This window comes from Capra hircus, chromosome 16 (genome assembly GCF_001704415.2).
Source record: "Capra hircus breed San Clemente chromosome 16, ASM170441v1, whole genome shotgun sequence".
Classification (NCBI taxonomy): domain Eukaryota; kingdom Metazoa; phylum Chordata; class Mammalia; order Artiodactyla; family Bovidae; genus Capra; species Capra hircus.
The window spans coordinates 28,161,348-28,177,525 of NC_030823.1; the positions used below are offsets into that span (position 1 = coordinate 28,161,348).

A 16,178-nucleotide genomic window follows, 5' to 3' on the forward strand; every position below is an offset into this window, starting at 1 on the left:
AACACTGTGGACTGTAACCCACCAGGCTCCTCTGTCCATGGGATTCTCCAGGCAGGAATATTGGAGTGGGCTGTCATGCCCTCCTCCGGGGGATCTTCCCAAACCAGAGAGCCAACCCACATCTCTTGTCTCCTACATTGGCAGGTGGATTCTTTACCACTAGTGCCACCTGGGAAGCCCTTCTGTGGCAAATATTACCTTATATGGCAAAAGGGATGACATCACCGACTCAGTGGACGTGAGTCTGAGCAAACTCCAGGAGATGGTGAAGGTCAGGGCAGCCGGGTGCACTGGCAGTCCATGGGGGTCACAAAGTGCTGGGCATGACTGAGTGACCGAACAAAAACAACAAGTGGCTAAAGGGACCTGTCACCATTGTTTCCTAGTAAATGAAATTATTTATCCAAATTAATAACTAATTTATAATTTATCCAGATTGATGCAACTGCAGGTAATATATGTACATATTGTACGGGTTGGTATGTGACTAATGTGCTTTTATTTTTATACATGTCTTAGTTAAAGTCCCTCCCACACCACACCCATGTTGTCTTTTAAATAAAATGTGGGTTAGCCCAGCTTCCCCAGCAGATAAGCCTTCCTCTTTGCTGATGTTTCCTGTCCCCAGAGCAGCAGGCTGGCTAGGCCTCCCTGTCTCCATGGCAAGCAACTAGATGCATGAAGAGGCTCACTGGCCTCTAATCAGTTTGGTAATTCTGGTGATACGCTGTTTTGGGGCAGAGGATGATTTAGATGACCTTTTAACTAAGAATCTCTGAGTTCAGGGGTTTCCTTATGCTCAATTTTTTCATATCAGCTACATGTTAGGCTGAGCAATACGAAACTGCTGTTATTCTCTGACCTACCAAGATGGCGATTTCTTATGGTTCAGTCGAGTAAGAACTTGTTCCCATTTCCTAGGCAGGATGACCATGGTGAGGCCACAGCTACAAAGAGACAGGGGGTCACAGAACCTCAGCCAGATCCCACTGAGTCAGGGCACTGTTGGCTAGAGTCAGGGCACCGTCTGCTTCCCGTGAAGGACATTGGCCCAGGCAGGGGTAGGGGAATGTGGAGAGGTTCAAGAATATTTTGAAAATCATTAAGGATGAAGTTTCTTTCCTTTTTCCCTCCAATTCTTTTTATTGTAGTAAACTACACAGAATCCGTTCTTAAGTGCACAATTCATGGGCATTAAGCAAATTCAAATTACTGTGCACCCATCACCACCATCTGTCTCCAGAACTCTTTCATCTTACAATACTGAGACTCTGTGCACATTAAACAATAGCTCCTCATAACCTCCTCCCCCCAGACCTTGGCAACCAGCATCCTATTTCCTATTCCTATGATTCTGACTACTCTAGGTAGCTCATATAAGTGAAATAATACATTTTTTTTTGTAACTGGCTTATTTCACTTAACATAATGTCATCAGGGCTCATCTATATTGTAGCACGTGTCAGAATTTCCTCCCTTTTTAAAGGATGTATACTATTCCACGATATGTATAGATCATATTTTGCTTGTCCATTCATCCATCTGTAGACACTTGGGTTTCCTCCATGTTTCAGCTATTGTGAATAATACTACAATGAACATAGGCATACTAATATCTCTTTGAGACCTTACTTTCAATTCTTTTGGGTATATACCCAGAAGTAGAATTCCTGGGTTATATGGCAAGTCTATTTTTAATTTTATTGAGGAAGGGCCATACTGTTTTCCTTAATTTTTAATGTAAGGCTGGAACACCCTAGACTGAAAAGAGCTCAGGTTTCTGCTCTGGACAAATCTGGGTTTAAATCTGGGCTCTACTCTGTAGACAAGTCATTTAGCCTCTTTGATCTTTGGTCTCCCCATCTGTAACGTGGGGATAATAATAACCATCATGAACTGTCATAAGAATTAGAGGCAGTGTGAGTAGGAGAGTGTGGTAGCGTGTTGTAATGCACTATAGGGATGCAGTAAATGGCACCTGTGTAAATGTTACTTAATATTTCCCCCTCATGCTCCTGTTCACCTTCTACCATCTTTCCGCTTTGGCTGTGTGTTTTAAATGGTGTCATCTAGTGTTTATCTCATGTCTCACAGCATGACACATAAGCAGAGGCAATGGATGGTGACATATACATTCTAATGGTCCCTATGTCCTCTTTCCTTCCATGTCCACCACTAAGTCCTGAATTCATGTCCCCATCATTTTTCAGTTCTCCTTTCTCCAAGTTTGTCTTTCTCATCAGACAGTGGTGGGGTCAATGCCTACCCATGCGTGAGACCTTGGACGAGACACTTAATCTTCCTTTTAAAATTAATTCGTGTATTTATTTTTGGCTGTGCTGGGTCTTTGCTGCTGTCCCGGCTCTTTCGCCAGTTATGGTGAGTGGGAGCTGCTCCTGAGTTGCGGTGCTCAGGCTTCTCATTGCGGTGGCTTCCCTTGTTGTGGAGCACTCAGGCTCCGGAGCTCAGGCTCCGGAGCTCAGGCTCAGTAGAGTGGCACCCACGCTTTGTTGCTCGGAGGCATGTGGGATCTTCCCACACCAGGAAGCAAACCCGTGTCTTCTGCATTGGATGGAGGATTCTTAACCACTGGACCACTAGGGAAGTCTGAGATACTTAATTCTTGACTCTGAGTGTACATGCGTGCTTTAAAATGTAGGTTTTGTTAGTATTAATAGTGAGGTGTGGCGAGGCCAACAGATCAGGAGATGGCAGCCATTGAAAAGATAGTTTGTTACTCACAGTTCCTAAGAGGAGAGGGCATGCCACACTTTGGAGGTGCACATGTGGAAGGACCAGGGACTATTAGGAGGCAGAGGAAGTTAGGGGGAGACATGGGCAGGAGACTTTGCTGTGATTTCCATGTGAAGGAATGTCAAGACAGGTCAAGCAGGCTTAGGATGGGCTACTGTTCCCCAGGATGTAGGGACTGCCTGAGCTGTCTGGTGCCTGGCTCTGAGTGATTAGGGCAGAAGAGGGTGAGAGTCTATAAAAGAGCAGTCTGGGTGTGCATTCTCGATTGTTTGTCTTGCATAAGAAAGTCATTTGCTATCCCTAGGAATTGGCTAGCCCTGGGAGGGGGATCTCTACAGAGTCAGCAAGTCTCCAGATACCAAAGCATCAGAAACACCAGGTTAATGCAGTATGTAAGATAGTATGATAGACAGAATGATGCCCACCCCTAGAGATATCCATATCCTGATCCCAGAATCTGCAAAGATGCTACCTTACATAAAAAGGAAGGACCTTTCAGATGTGACTAATTTAAGGATCTTAAAAATATGGGGCTTACCCTGGATTATCCAGTGGGCCCAGGATAATCAGAAGGGTCCCTACAAGAGGGAGACAGGAGGATCATAGTCAGAGCGAGAGGATGGAAGGATGGAAGCTGAGGTCTGAGAGGAGAGAAGATGTATAGCTCCTGGCTTTGATGACAAAGGAAGGGGCCATGAGCCAAGGAATGCAGGCAACCTTGAGAAACTGGAGAAGTCAAGGAAACCATTTACCCCCAGAGCCTCCAAAAACGAGCCAGCCCCGAGGATCCATTTCAGACTTCTAACCTCCAGCATTGTGTTTCTTTAAGTCACTACATTTGCCATCCATTTCAGACTTCTAACCTCCAGCATTGTGTTTCTTTAAGTCACTACGTTTGCAGTACTTGTTACAGCAGCCATAGAGAACTTACACAGATAGGAGGCATGCCAACTAACTTGCAGGGTTGTTACGGGGCTCAGAGCCCACGTAGAAAAGAGCCTGGCTTGAGAAAAGTGTCAATAAAAATGTAGTGATCTTATTAATACCTGCAGGGCTCTGGGAAGTTTGGGATGAAGTAAGGACCACAGACACACTCACCACGTTGCTTTGTGCCTGTGGCTGCTCAGAAAATCTCTGGCTCTCTGTCCCTCCTCTTACAGGTCTGGGGTGTCTGGGAGAGCCCCTTGAAGAAAGGGTTCTGGGAGACGCACCCTGGCCTGAGCTTACTCCCCTCTGCAGGCACCGTGGGCAGTGTGTGTGCTGGGGGTCATTTCCTGAATTTACCCTCTGGGTGGCTTCCCTGTCCCCTCAACGACTCCAGCTCCTACCTCTGAACTCTTAGGCCCTGAGGAGCTTTGCCACACGAGGTTCGTGTCCTTTCTACCTGCTGCCTGTTCTCCTTTCAAGTGGCTGCATTGTGGCTCCTTATCGGCAGGCATGGATTGTTAGGTGACATCTGTGTTCCCCTGAGGCCTCAGGACTGTGCTGGGTCCTTGGCTGCCCAGGGCCATGCCTCCTCCAGGCTGGTACATTGGCATCTCTAGTGTGGATGCCAGTGGTCTGAGCAGCAAAGTGCTGGATCTGAGTTGTTTCTCTCAGAGCTCCTGGAGGGCGAGCCGCTGGGCCCCAGCTCATAATGGGCACACGTGCCGCTGCGTCTCCCAGCGCCCTCCAAAGGCTGTCCCCTCTGGCTTCTCACAGGGACGTTCGTCTCGGCCTTCACCGTGCTGTGTGGCGCCCGCACGGACCTCCCGGACAGGCACGTGTGCTGTGTCTTCTGGCTGAACATCGCCGCGGCCCTCATCCAGATCCTCACAGCCATCGTCATGGTGGGCTGGATCATGAGCATCTTCTGGGGCATGGACATGGTCATCCTCGCGAGTGAGTAGCTGTGGGGCTGGGGCTGGGCCGGGATGCGGGGAGCAGGGCTGGAGGAGGGGTGGGGGCCAGGATGGGCTGGGCGTTTGTTTGTGATCCTGTTGGGGGTCAGGTGGGGGCTTTGCAGGGAGATCTGCACGGCTGGGCCTGCTCCTCCCCCAAGGGCTCACTGGTGTCCGTGGCCGCCTGGTCTAGAGGACTGTCCCCGCACGCCCAGCCCTGGGGCCTGCAGGATATCACGAGAGCATCAGGCAGAGACCTGAGCCAGAGGGCATGAATAAGGAAGGGAGAGAGCGCCTGTTCAGCTCAGACATACCAGGCATCACGTTTGTCAAGGAAACAGCCCGGTTGGCAACACTGGGGTAGCAAGGGTGTGGCCCATGTGAGCTCAGTCCCTCGTGCCTCCACCATGCCATTTCCAGAAAGAAGGAAGAGGCCACCGGGCATCCTTGTGCTCAGGAGACCCTGTAACTGCTTTTTATTTAACAGCCAGAACTGCATAATTTCAACTTCTTTTAAAGTAAGTTCTTTGTTCCTTGATACTAAAGCCTTCCTCTTCCTGATTTGTATTCAGCGGACCTCCACCAGTCACTTAACACAAACTTGATCCCGACACAAAACTGCCGAAGAAGACTTGATTAACATTTTAAAAATAACCCTGCGAGATCTTCAGACAGACACCTATTTTAAGCAGCCGCGCTCGTCACCCTGTGCCCCCGTGCGGGTCCCTGTATTGTCACACGTTCGGTCTACCTCATTAGGCCGAAGCTCCTCACTCACATGGAGCACGTCCTCGCAAGCCCTTTGCCCTTCTCCCCACACCCCACGCTCCTCCTGTGCCCCACACCCGACAAGACCATTTGCAGGTGGAGTGCCTGTGCCGGAGGTGAGCTGTGTCAGGGAAGAACAGTGGGGGCAAGAGGGGAAGCCCAAGGGTCAGGGGGCTCTAGAATGATCTAGAATGATTCCTACTTGACTCAGTCTGAGTTCATAATCCTGTGAGCATCCAAGACCCAAGGTTTACTCAGATACTAGGGCCCAGCAAGGTTAGGGTCAGTGACCAATCAAACCACCAGGCCAGAGAAAAGGCAGGTCCCTGAGCCCGAGCGAGCCCAGCAGGGCCAGTGGATTGGTTAGACAGGCTGGTGGAAGCAGCTGCTTTCCCTGCTGGGGTGCTGGACCGCCAGGGCATCTCAGAATTAGAGCCGGGAGACAGGGGTGGCCAGACAACAGGGAGGGGAACACTGGGCAGGGGAAACACTGGGGAAGCTGAGGGACAGTCGGAAGACGCCCAGCCCCTCCCGGGATAGCCGCTCCCTGGGCAGGGGCTGCCCATCAGCACGGGGGTCGGTGAGCCTGCAGAGCAGGCAGAGGCCGAGGCAGGCGCATCCAGCTCCCTCAGGGGAGCCCCGCCCCGGGGAAGGTCCACGGACCACTTCCATTTGTGGGGAGTGGGGCAGAGCATCGCTAATAAGACAGACATGCTGCCAGTCATCCTGTGAGTCTGGAGAAGCCAAGTCTGACCATTTCCCAGAGGGAGTTTGGTGCTTCTCTGAGAGGCCTGTTCCCAGCTGGAACCTGGAAGGGGCCCTCTGCTCTCAGAGGCTTCCTCAGTGGCTGATGGAAAGCCTGGGAAGGCTGCCCCGTCTCTGCCCAGTATGAGCCCCGGACTGAGTCATCTCCTCGTCACACAGGTGTTGGGCCAGGCACTGGGGCATGTTAGCGAGGAGACTTTCTGTTACAGCGGCACAAAGCTGTGTCACAATAAATGTGTTGATGCTTAACCTGATGCCTAGAGCTTTCTGGTATTCTCTTTTTGGGTCACGCTTGATACCAGACCCCACAGGGTCTGGATCTTAGAGATAGCTTCAAGAACTCCCCTTTATCACCTCCTAGAGGAGGACACAGACACCCAAGAAGGGCAGATGGGAACCTATTGCTTCCTCACCTTCCACCACCCTAGCTGCTGACTCTGCATCAACCCCTCTCTCATGGCTGGTGTGGGGGCCATAGCTGGGCTGCAGGCTACTCAAGTGCTGGAACCCACCGCCCCTCCCTTCCTAACCCCCTTCCTCCCAGCCCACGCCTTCACGGTGGGTCATCCCCTTGGTTTCAGGAGTGCTGTCTTTGTGTCAGACTTTTCAGAACACTGTTTGGGGAATGGACTTGAGGGCTGCCCCAGAAAACCCACCACACCTCACTGCTATCCACCTATGCCACCTAGGCACCAGACTCACTCACCCATCTCAGCAACGGGTGCCTTTGCCCCTCTTTCCAGAAAGTAAACCTACTTGCAAAGGATCAATAATTGCCGCTGTTGAGATGGTGCTGTGGGCTGAGATCCCCCCAAGCAACAGTGGAGTGTGCATGTCTCAGGAATACTACATTGAAGAGAATCATCACAATGAACTGTCCTAGCACAGTGTCTGCCCTAGTAGATAGTTGGATAAGGGGCTGTTGTTTCTCATGTCACTCCAGCCTCTTTGAAGGAGACTTTCCAAATGTAACAACGCAGGGTAATTTTTTTTACCTAGCATTATGTGAGTGTCACCAAGAAACATACCATGGGGAAGGATAGATTGGGAGTTTGGGATGGACATGTACATACTACTAGATTTAAAATAGATTACCAACAAGGACCTACTATAAAGAATTTATTAATTAATTAAGACAATAGCAACAAAAGAAAAACCTCCTAAGGGGGAAATCAGAGAACTCTAAATCAAACTAGCAGTTAAAATCAGGAACTTGCAAGGCTGCTGCTCTGTTTATATGAATAAAAATAATCAGTTAGTTAACAATAGCCTGTATTGGTGTGGGTCAGTAAATACTTGGTAATTGTACAGGAGCCTTTTTCAGCTGCCATACCCTTGGCAGACATTGCTAATCTATCTTGACACTTTCTGCTGAATAGTCTTACCCGTTTTCAACACAGGGCTTCAGGCAGTCACTACTAATGAATCCAAGACGTCTGCAAGATAAAAGTCTGTTTGCCATTCCCTGCCTGAGTCTTTCCCAAAGCATTAGGTTTTATATATGTGACTCCTGTCCACATTAAAGGTGAACCCCATGGGTTAAACAGAGGCCAGGATGGGTCACTTCAACATCTTTAGGTTGTCACAGTCAAACTTGTCCTGTAGCTGTCCCTCCTTGGAGCCATCCAGAATTCATCTTGAGGCAAAGATGGGTTGGGGGCAGAAGAAGAGTCAGGGGCAGAAGGTGAGCAGAAGAGAGAACTTGGCTGATATTCGGAGAGAAGAGGAGAGAGCTTCTTGGCGGTGCCTCACGGAGAGTGACCCCCCAGGGAGGGGAGGATGCTCTGCACTCCTGAACCGAAGCCCGCCCACCCTCTGGGGCTGCCCACCGGCCACAGTGGCTGGTCACTGTGAATGCAATCTGCAGACCTCCTCCATCTCCCAATCCCCACCATGCAGCCTCTCCCATTTTCTATTTCAGGCCGTCCCTCTGTTACCGACCAGGGTTCTTGGCCTCCTTAATCAGTAGAAACTGATAAGAAGCCAGATTAGAAATCAGGCAAGGTTTTATTGGGGGCCCCTGTTGCAATAGAGGGTAGTGAGAACAAATAACAGGTTCCCTTGGTCGCTCCCAGAGCAGAAAGGTGAACTGATTCCTTATATGGGATGAAGGTAGGGGCAGGTCCAGGGGTCTGGCTGGAGGGGTCCCTTAGGTGGTGCTGTGTGCAGGGGACTGCTTTTGCTCCAGGCTCTTCAGAAGTGACAGTTGGTTCTTCCGGTCTTTCTGTATCTTCTTGTCCATAATTTGTCCCTACTGCTCATGTACATGCATGCAGTTATTTTTGGTCCCTCATAGTTTCTTTGTATTTGTTGCTCAAAGAGAGTTTGTCCAGGTGCAAGCGCTGCAGCAAAGGGTCCTGGGTGCCAGGCCCCAGCTTGTCTCACGTCTGGCTGCTTTTTATAGACTGTTTTCTCTTTCTCTTTTTCTCCTCTTCCTCACGCTGCCTTGTATGCCTGTGTTTCTCCGAAGTTTCCCAAGGTGAGTCTGTTGGGAAATGCACAGGTCTCATCCCTGGGCTGCCTGGACCCTCCCCGTCACTGCCCTTCCCCCACCTCACACTGCCACCCTCCCAGTCCCCTGCCTATCCCCCACTTCCTGCACACAAACACCCCCTCTCCCAGTTGGCCAACAAGCTTCTATTTTTAGTTTTTTATTTTGGAAAATGTTCAAACATAGACACAAATAGAAGGCCTAGTATAGCGAGTCTCTAAACGCCTATACCAGCTTCAGCCATCATCCACTCACGGCCGCTCTGTTTTCTTCTATTACTGCCTGCGTCTGCCTCCACCCCCAACACCTTAACTTGATAAGTAACCTGGTAAATAAAGGGGAAAAAAAACAAACACAAGTGCACTGATGCTCCTCTGCGGGCTGAGTTACCAGCTAATAGGGGTAAATACTCAGCAAACCCAGATGACAATTTCACCCTTAAATATCTTAGTAGATGTCTTAAAAAAAACAAAAAAAGGAACCACAGTATCTTTTCATGCTCAAATAAACTACCATCAGTTCCTTAATATCAACAGTGATTAAGTTTTTCTCATGTCCTCATAGTCACCACCAAGGCTTTAAAGGCTCGAAGCCAGCGGTCACCTGGGCGTGTGTCACTGATGTCCAGCTGATGGAGCACGCCGGCTTGGCTCCTCCCTTCTGTATGCTGTCTTCCTTTTCTCTTCCTTCCTCCTCTCCATCCACACGTACCAGATGCCCATCACTTGGGGAAGTCTCCCTGGCACCTTCTCCCAAGGCGCCGCGTTAGGAAATGGCAGCAGGCCAGTCTGCCGGGGCCACGTTTGTGCAGTGGCTTCAGGGGTGTGGATTCAGGAGCACATTGATAACCTTTCAACCCCCAGCAGGTCTGTAACAGAAATCCTCCTCTCATGTCTCCCCGACTAAACCCCGAAATCCACTCTCTCCATTCGTCCCCTTGTTCGCCGTTAAGAAGCCAGCGCCCTTGGGAAAAGCTGGGCCACTGTAGCAGCCATTCACACGTCTGTGTGAATAAGTTCCAGCATATTCGAGTCTGGGGGCACCACCTGGAGAAACGGTGAGGGAAGTAGGTGTCTGACCGTCTCTCGTCTGCTTCTCCCTCACAGGCTACAAGGAGCAGGGCATCCCACAGCAGCTGTGAGCCCGGGCGAGCCGCTGAGAAGCCCGGCACCCAGGAGGGCCACGTCAGGCAGCGGCCGGCCCGGGGTCTTCTTCACGTGTTCTCTTCTGCCGCTTCCCGGGTTTGGAGTGGAAAGAAGGGGATTTGAGAATACTATTTATTTTGAAAACGCACCTGCTTTCCTCAGCAGGCTCTGAGAGCTGCCAGCTCCTCCTGCTGCTCCAGAGAGTCCTGTAGCGCAGATGCCCAGAGGGCACCTGGGTTGGGTGGGGAGTGGGGTGGAGGCGGGGATGCTGATGCAAGAAGCTGGAGCACCCCAGGCTCAGGCCGCCTCGCCTCGTCCGCTGCCCACCGTGAGGGCGTGCGGGGCGGCCAGGCCAGGCAGCAGTGACCCTGTCCAGGCGAGCAGGGCTCGTCAAGGGGCAGGACTGCGGTGGACACCTCCTCCGGGCCCCTGTGGGAGTGGTCTCCTGGGGGCAACACCCGGGCGTGAGTAAGGATAGACAGATTCCTGCCCGGTATGGAAAAGCCTGGTGTGCCCTCCGCTGTCGGCGGGAACAGGTCCCTACAGGTGTCTGCTGGCTCCATGGCCGACCTCATCTCCTTGCCACTGAAGTCTCCAGGTCTGGGCGGATCTGACCTTTGTTTCCCTGGGAAGGAAGGCAGTGGCTCCATTCCTGGGGCAAAACTGCTGGAATTGCCAGATGTTCATGTTCAAGTTCACCAACCCAGGTCCACATGGGCAGCCTCCCCCATTACACTCAACACTGGGGCCCGTACTCCTTTCTCTGAAATCCTTAGGGCCGACAGGTCTCTGACTTCACACGTTTTAGATCTGAGTAAGGGAAGAAGAAACGTTTGCCATCCATTTCATGACAGCCCGGTGGAGTCTGGACGTGCTCACACCATGAAACACGGGACCATTTCTGCAGAGGAGCATGTGAATAATCAGACTTATTAGGATCAATAAAACTGTAAATAGCTTCACCTCAGTACAGGTCAGATTTTGCCACTAAATATGTAAGGGGAGAAAACTCACCATTTGAGAGCTTTAGGGGTTTTAGAATTGCAAAAAAATAATAATAATTGCAGGTGGTGGTGGACCCCTCTCTGAAAATCCTTCTTCTGCAAAAATCCTGCAAACAGAGGCATTCGGGCAACCTTGCTGGTGTTACATGGGGATTCCTCCTGTCGCAAAGGGACGACCGGGGCCTTTGCGACACCTAAGTGATTGTTACAGAGTCACAACCACCAGAAGATGTCTGATTCAAGATCAATCAGCAATTAAGAGCCAGGAGATCTAAATGACAGTGACAAGGTAGACATTCACATGTCTGCTTTCTTTTCATTTTCATTCTAGCGTAGGGGTTGTTAAAATGTGGGACTGGCCCCAAGCCAAGTTTCTGGCCTCCCTGGACTGTGTGCCATTGGGTGTGTTTCTCTCCAAGGGGCTTTTCCAATCTATCAGGGACTCGGTCAGAATTTGGCCAGGGATGGAAGAGCAACCTGTGGCATTAGTGGTAAAGAATCCACCTGCCACTGCAGGAGACAGAGATGCAGTTTCGATCCCTGAGTTGGGAGGATCCCCTGGAGGAGGACACAGCAACCTACTCCAGTATTCTTGCCAGGAGAATCCCATGGACAGAGGAGCCTGGGGGCTATGGTCCATAGGGTCACAGAGATTCGGACATGGCTGAAGCAAAGCAGCACAGAAGAGTGGCCTTTTCTGGTCGTTTTCCCCTTAATGGATGGAAAGGCTTGGGCAACCGGCAGCTGGGTAGGCCCCTTGCTCCACCATGTGCCCCTTTGGGGGACACTGCGTGCTTAGTCTCTGTTCCTACACTCTCCACCTGGGGCAGTGGCCCACCCACCCCATCCACCGAACTTCCTAGTTACAGTCTGCTGGGAGGTGGGTCTCGGGCTCCCTGTGGCCTGGACAGCAAACTGGCATCCTTGGAGAAATGGAATTCCCTCAGCCACTTGCTGCCCCACACCTCCACCCCGGGCCCTGAATCACAGGTGGGCTCTCCACTCCTTGGCCTGATCCTACCTGCCTCCCACCGCCCTATCCATCCCTTAGTTCTGATGAGCTGCCTGGGGCCAGGTTACGTGTTCTGGACACCTGGCAGTGTCTGTCTCTTACCCCTCCTTTCTTCCTGGCCCTAACCCAAGCCTTTGCAGCTTCTTTCACATTTAGAATCCTCTGTGTTGTCAAGGCGTGGGCTCAGATTTGGCTTTATCCAGAAAGTCAGAACCTTCCGCTATGCGAAGACAGCATCCCCCGGGCCAAGAGGAGAGCAGGCTGGCGGCTGGTTGCTCTCGAGGAAGTGGCGTCGAAGCGCAGAGCCTCCCCTGGAGTTGGATAAAAACAGCTCGAGCAGAGGGAAGGAAGGCCAGCCCACAGCCCAGCACCCCCAGATAGCTCCCCCGAGTTCACAGTGACAGGTGTCGGGGGGGGGGCAGCACCCATAGGGAGAGATGGGTCTTATTTTCCTGGCATGGCTGGGGGTGGCTGCTGAGGAGGGTAGAGAAGAGCTAGCAATCTGTGTCTCATGTTTAGTGCCACAATTCAGACACGAGGGGAGTTTTCTTGAGTGACAGGTGTCACCACGAGTCCCAGTGTGGGCTGGCTTCATGCAGGGGTGTGTGTGCCTGGAAGGACATCTCCCGTCCTACGCTCCCTTCCCCAGATCCTTCCCTCACCTGTCGCTGCTTCTCCCAACTTGAGAACACACCAGCCTCGGGAGGCAGGTCTTTTCCAGGTAGACCCCCGCCCATCTTCTGAACAGTGTGTCTCACAGTGAATGAGAAACTTGGATCAGAGTGGCAATTCCCTCGGGCTAGAGCAGGATCTTATAGCCAGTATGAGCCACCTGGCGGCCAGGGAGTGTCCTGTGGACAGTGGAGACAGTCCCCCTGGATCTTAAGATCTGAGTCCCAGACAAGAATTCGGGAAGGGCGGGTAGGGACAGATGGCTCCTGGCTCTAGTCCGGCACCCCTCCTGCCTTCTGTGGTGCTGGGGCAACAGGCAGGAGCCAGCCCGCTGTGGCCTCGAGGCAGGAGCCACCCCGCTGTGGCCTCAAAGCCAGCCTCTGGCTGCACGTGAGGGGAGGTGAGGAAGGGTCACAGAGCCCTCCCGCTGCTGCCCTGGACCCACGTGTCCACCCGCTTGACAAAGACAGCCTCCAGACGCTGGGCCTTTGCCAGGCACTGTGTGGTACATTTTGATCTCCTGTGACCCTTACCGAGTGGTGGGGGAGGTGGGTTGGCAGGGGAGAGTGAAATATCAGTGTGCTGGGTTTTCAAACGTCTGAACTGAGGCACCAAGAGAGGAGGCCACGGGTCCCCCATCACATGCTCATGGCATGGAGCTGACTTCAGTGGCCAAGAGGGAGTCCTCGGCCTGGAGGTGGGTGGTGCCTGGCCCACCACCCTGCTGTCACCACCCCAGGTGGCCCTCAGACCCACGCTCCTCATTGAAGGCAGCCCCAAAGGGCGCCCCGCATGGCAGTGTAAGAGAACAGTGGACCCGATGGGAGGGGCTGCCTCCTAACATGCAGGAGTTTTCTCCCTATTCAGCTTGCCTGAGTCCCTGGGCCTGAGCTGGGGCGGATCCCCTTCTGGGAGGAGAGCAGGCGGTGGTGGGCTGCGGGCCCACCTCGGGATTTAATACACCAGCTGTTTTTATCGCGTTAGTGACATTGGCAAAGAAAGCCTCTTGCGCTGTGTAAAGCGCTTGGGGATGTAGAATTTAGATGTAAATTCTCCAGTTGGTGTCTGCAGGAGCTGTTCACTGTTGTTATTCCTCCCTGTTGCTGGTTGGTTTAGAGGATTTTCAACAGGCAGGCTGGAGGTGGCTGAGCCCTTGTTTGCTATGTTTTAAAAAATTTATTTATTTTTAATTGAAGGATAATTGCTTTACAATATTGTGTTGGTTTCTGCCAAACATCAACATGAATAATCAGCCATAGGAATACCTGTGTCCCCTCCCTCTTGAACCTTCTCCCACCGCCCTCCTCATCCCAAGGTGGCAGAGCGCTTTTAAAGGACCAGTGCCCACTCCCCAGAGACCATGACCTCGTCTCTGGGATGAGCACTTTGAAGCAGTTGCTGACCATTTGCCGACACATGCTCCTCCATGGAACCCAGCCTTTGCCTCCACGGGCTCCCTGTGCCAGCTTCCTGTAGTCCTGTGAGTGGGGGCCCCCGTTTTGCTTTTGTGCATCAGCAGGCCCTCAGTGGGTACCAGATGGGCCAAGTAGGTCCTGAGCGTGGCTTTGGAGAAGCTGATCAAAGGTGCTGTCTTCCTGGTGAGCAGCATCCCAGGTGGGACAGCGAGGTGAGTGGAGGTCGGAGAGGGGAGATGCTCTCCAGGGCCTAGGGCTGAGCCCCCACAGAGCTCGGCGTGTGCTAGAGGAGATAGGAAGCCAGGCTGTCAGCAGAAGGGAGGCTGAGGTCAGCCTGAGTAGGTAGTGATGCTTGGGGGCCTGTATTTTTCATCACTTTTGTTCCCTTCAGATTCTTAGAACTTCAGAAAGTTCTTGAACTCAGAGCGTGGAGGATTATGCTCAGATTCTCATAGATCCACCCCAAACCCCATGTGGAGAGAGGATGAGCCCCTCTGGTGATGGGTGGGGAAAACCCCAAACCAAGGTGACCCCAAATGCCCCACAAGCCTGGAGAGGGTGAGTTCCACCCTCAGCACTGTCTCTCCTACTGCCTTGTGCCTCAGTTTAACCATCTGTAGCTTGGGTACAAGAAGGGGCTGGGCAACTGTTGTTCTTCCCATTTCTCTCAGAGCAAAGGGCTTGGAGGCTGAGCCTTGCTAGGTGAGGGACAAGGAGAGGGAGCAGGAGGCCCCATGGACTCTAGTAAAACCAAAATACTGCCTGCCCTCCCCGTCCAATTCCATGCTCCCTTCCCGAGCCTGTCCAGGGCAGGGAAAGGGGAGGTTGACGACAGGGTCCCAGGCTTGTGTCCTGATTTCTGGTATAAGTTGTCTCTTACCTTGGATCTAGCTGTGAAATTTCCATTCCCCACCCCTCTTCATCCCTTCCTGGATTTGTCGAAATGCCAACCACGCAGGCTGGTCCAGGCTCCACGGTCTGCCTCCGCACCTGCACTTTCACCCTGGAGTGAGCAGAAGCACAGACACACGCACACCCCCACCTGTGCACACTCACACCCACACACAGCACACACATGCACCCACAGCTCCCTTCAGGCTGGGAGGAGGCAGGCCAGGGTCTGTCTGGAGACTCAGGGTTGGGAATTAATGTCTCCAGAGGAGCCCGCTGCCCCATCTGGGAGCTGTCTCCCTCCAGCATGGGCTCTGGCCGATGGCACATTTGTCCTCATCATCCCTGTCCCATGGCCAGATACCCACTCTATTTCTTCTCTCTCCAGGACCCCTGGTCTTGGATCTCTTCCTCCCAGGGTCCACGGGCTCAGTATCCCCACCCTACCAAACCCAGCTGTGCCCATCCCCACACTCAGTCTGGCCTCCTGTGGGAGGGGTGGGGGGCTCTGCTCAGAGAGGAGACAATGGTCTCTTTCCCAGCTCTTGTACAACCCTCTCTTTAAGGTCCTTTTCTGTTCCCACCTCCCCCTCTGCCGTCAGCCCAGGTACAGGAACCAGTAAGAAGAGAAGGGGGACAGAGGTCACATCTGCCTCCACTTTCTGGGTTAGCACTTGACCCCTGTTCCAAGCAGGGAGAGGGTGTTGGTGGTTGTAAGTGGCCTGGACACCCTGTGGGAGCATGTGGCCGCCCCCCCTACACAGGCTAAACCTCATATTGCTGTACATGGTACCATTAAAAAAAAAAAACATACATAGAAAAAAGACTGGTTCTGTGTGTCTCGGCAGAATTCATGTATGAATAAGTGTTGTATTTGATTTATAATTTCTGATACCATGACTGGCTTTGTTTGGGTTTCTCTTCTTTATGTTAGATGAATCACCGTACATTTCTATTGTTCTCCAGCAAGACCCACTGTCTGATCTCCCAGGGCTTTCTTGTCTCACTTCTGCCCAAACCACTGGGAGCCCACACCGCCACCACAGACTTCCCCTGGGATCCAGTGCGCCTATATTTTCCAGCCCACTGCAACGACTGCAGCCTTCCTCCCTTCTGAGAGAGGAAGAAAGCTTTAATGTCACAGACGTAGGGAAGTTTCCAGACTTACCTTGGCTCAAACCTTGCAGCCTGGGGCCCAGCCTTGCCTGCAACTTAGCTCCCCCATATCCTCATAACCCAGCCCACCTCCCCAATGCCCACCTTGGCGGACCTGCCTGACCTGGCTGAGTCTCCACAGCGCCCTCTAGGCACTCACTGAGGAGGATTCCAATTTCTCCAGCCTTCTCCCGGCTTTAAATGCGTCCTTCAAGCACCATTACTG

The 16,178-nt window shown here is 52.3% G+C and overlaps 1 protein-coding gene across 3 annotated transcripts in view; it reads left to right on the forward strand.

The window, feature by feature from the left end:
* STUM (stum, mechanosensory transduction mediator homolog) overlaps positions 1 to 10,881 on the forward strand; it is a 58,093-nt gene extending 47,212 nt beyond the window's left edge. The window contains exons 2-4 of one of the 3 annotated variants that reach the window (XM_018060228.1): positions 4,456 to 4,635; positions 8,638 to 8,646; positions 9,765 to 10,881. In XM_018060228.1, coding sequence (XP_017915717.1) covers positions 4,456 to 4,635; positions 8,638 to 8,646; positions 9,765 to 9,799 — 224 coding nt within the window. In that variant the 3' untranslated portion in view covers positions 9,800 to 10,881. Of the gene's footprint in view, positions 1 to 4,455; positions 4,636 to 5,206; positions 6,422 to 8,637; positions 8,647 to 9,764 lie in introns of those variants that run through there. The other 2 variants (XM_018060227.1, XM_018060229.1) reach the window with 2 other exon arrangements.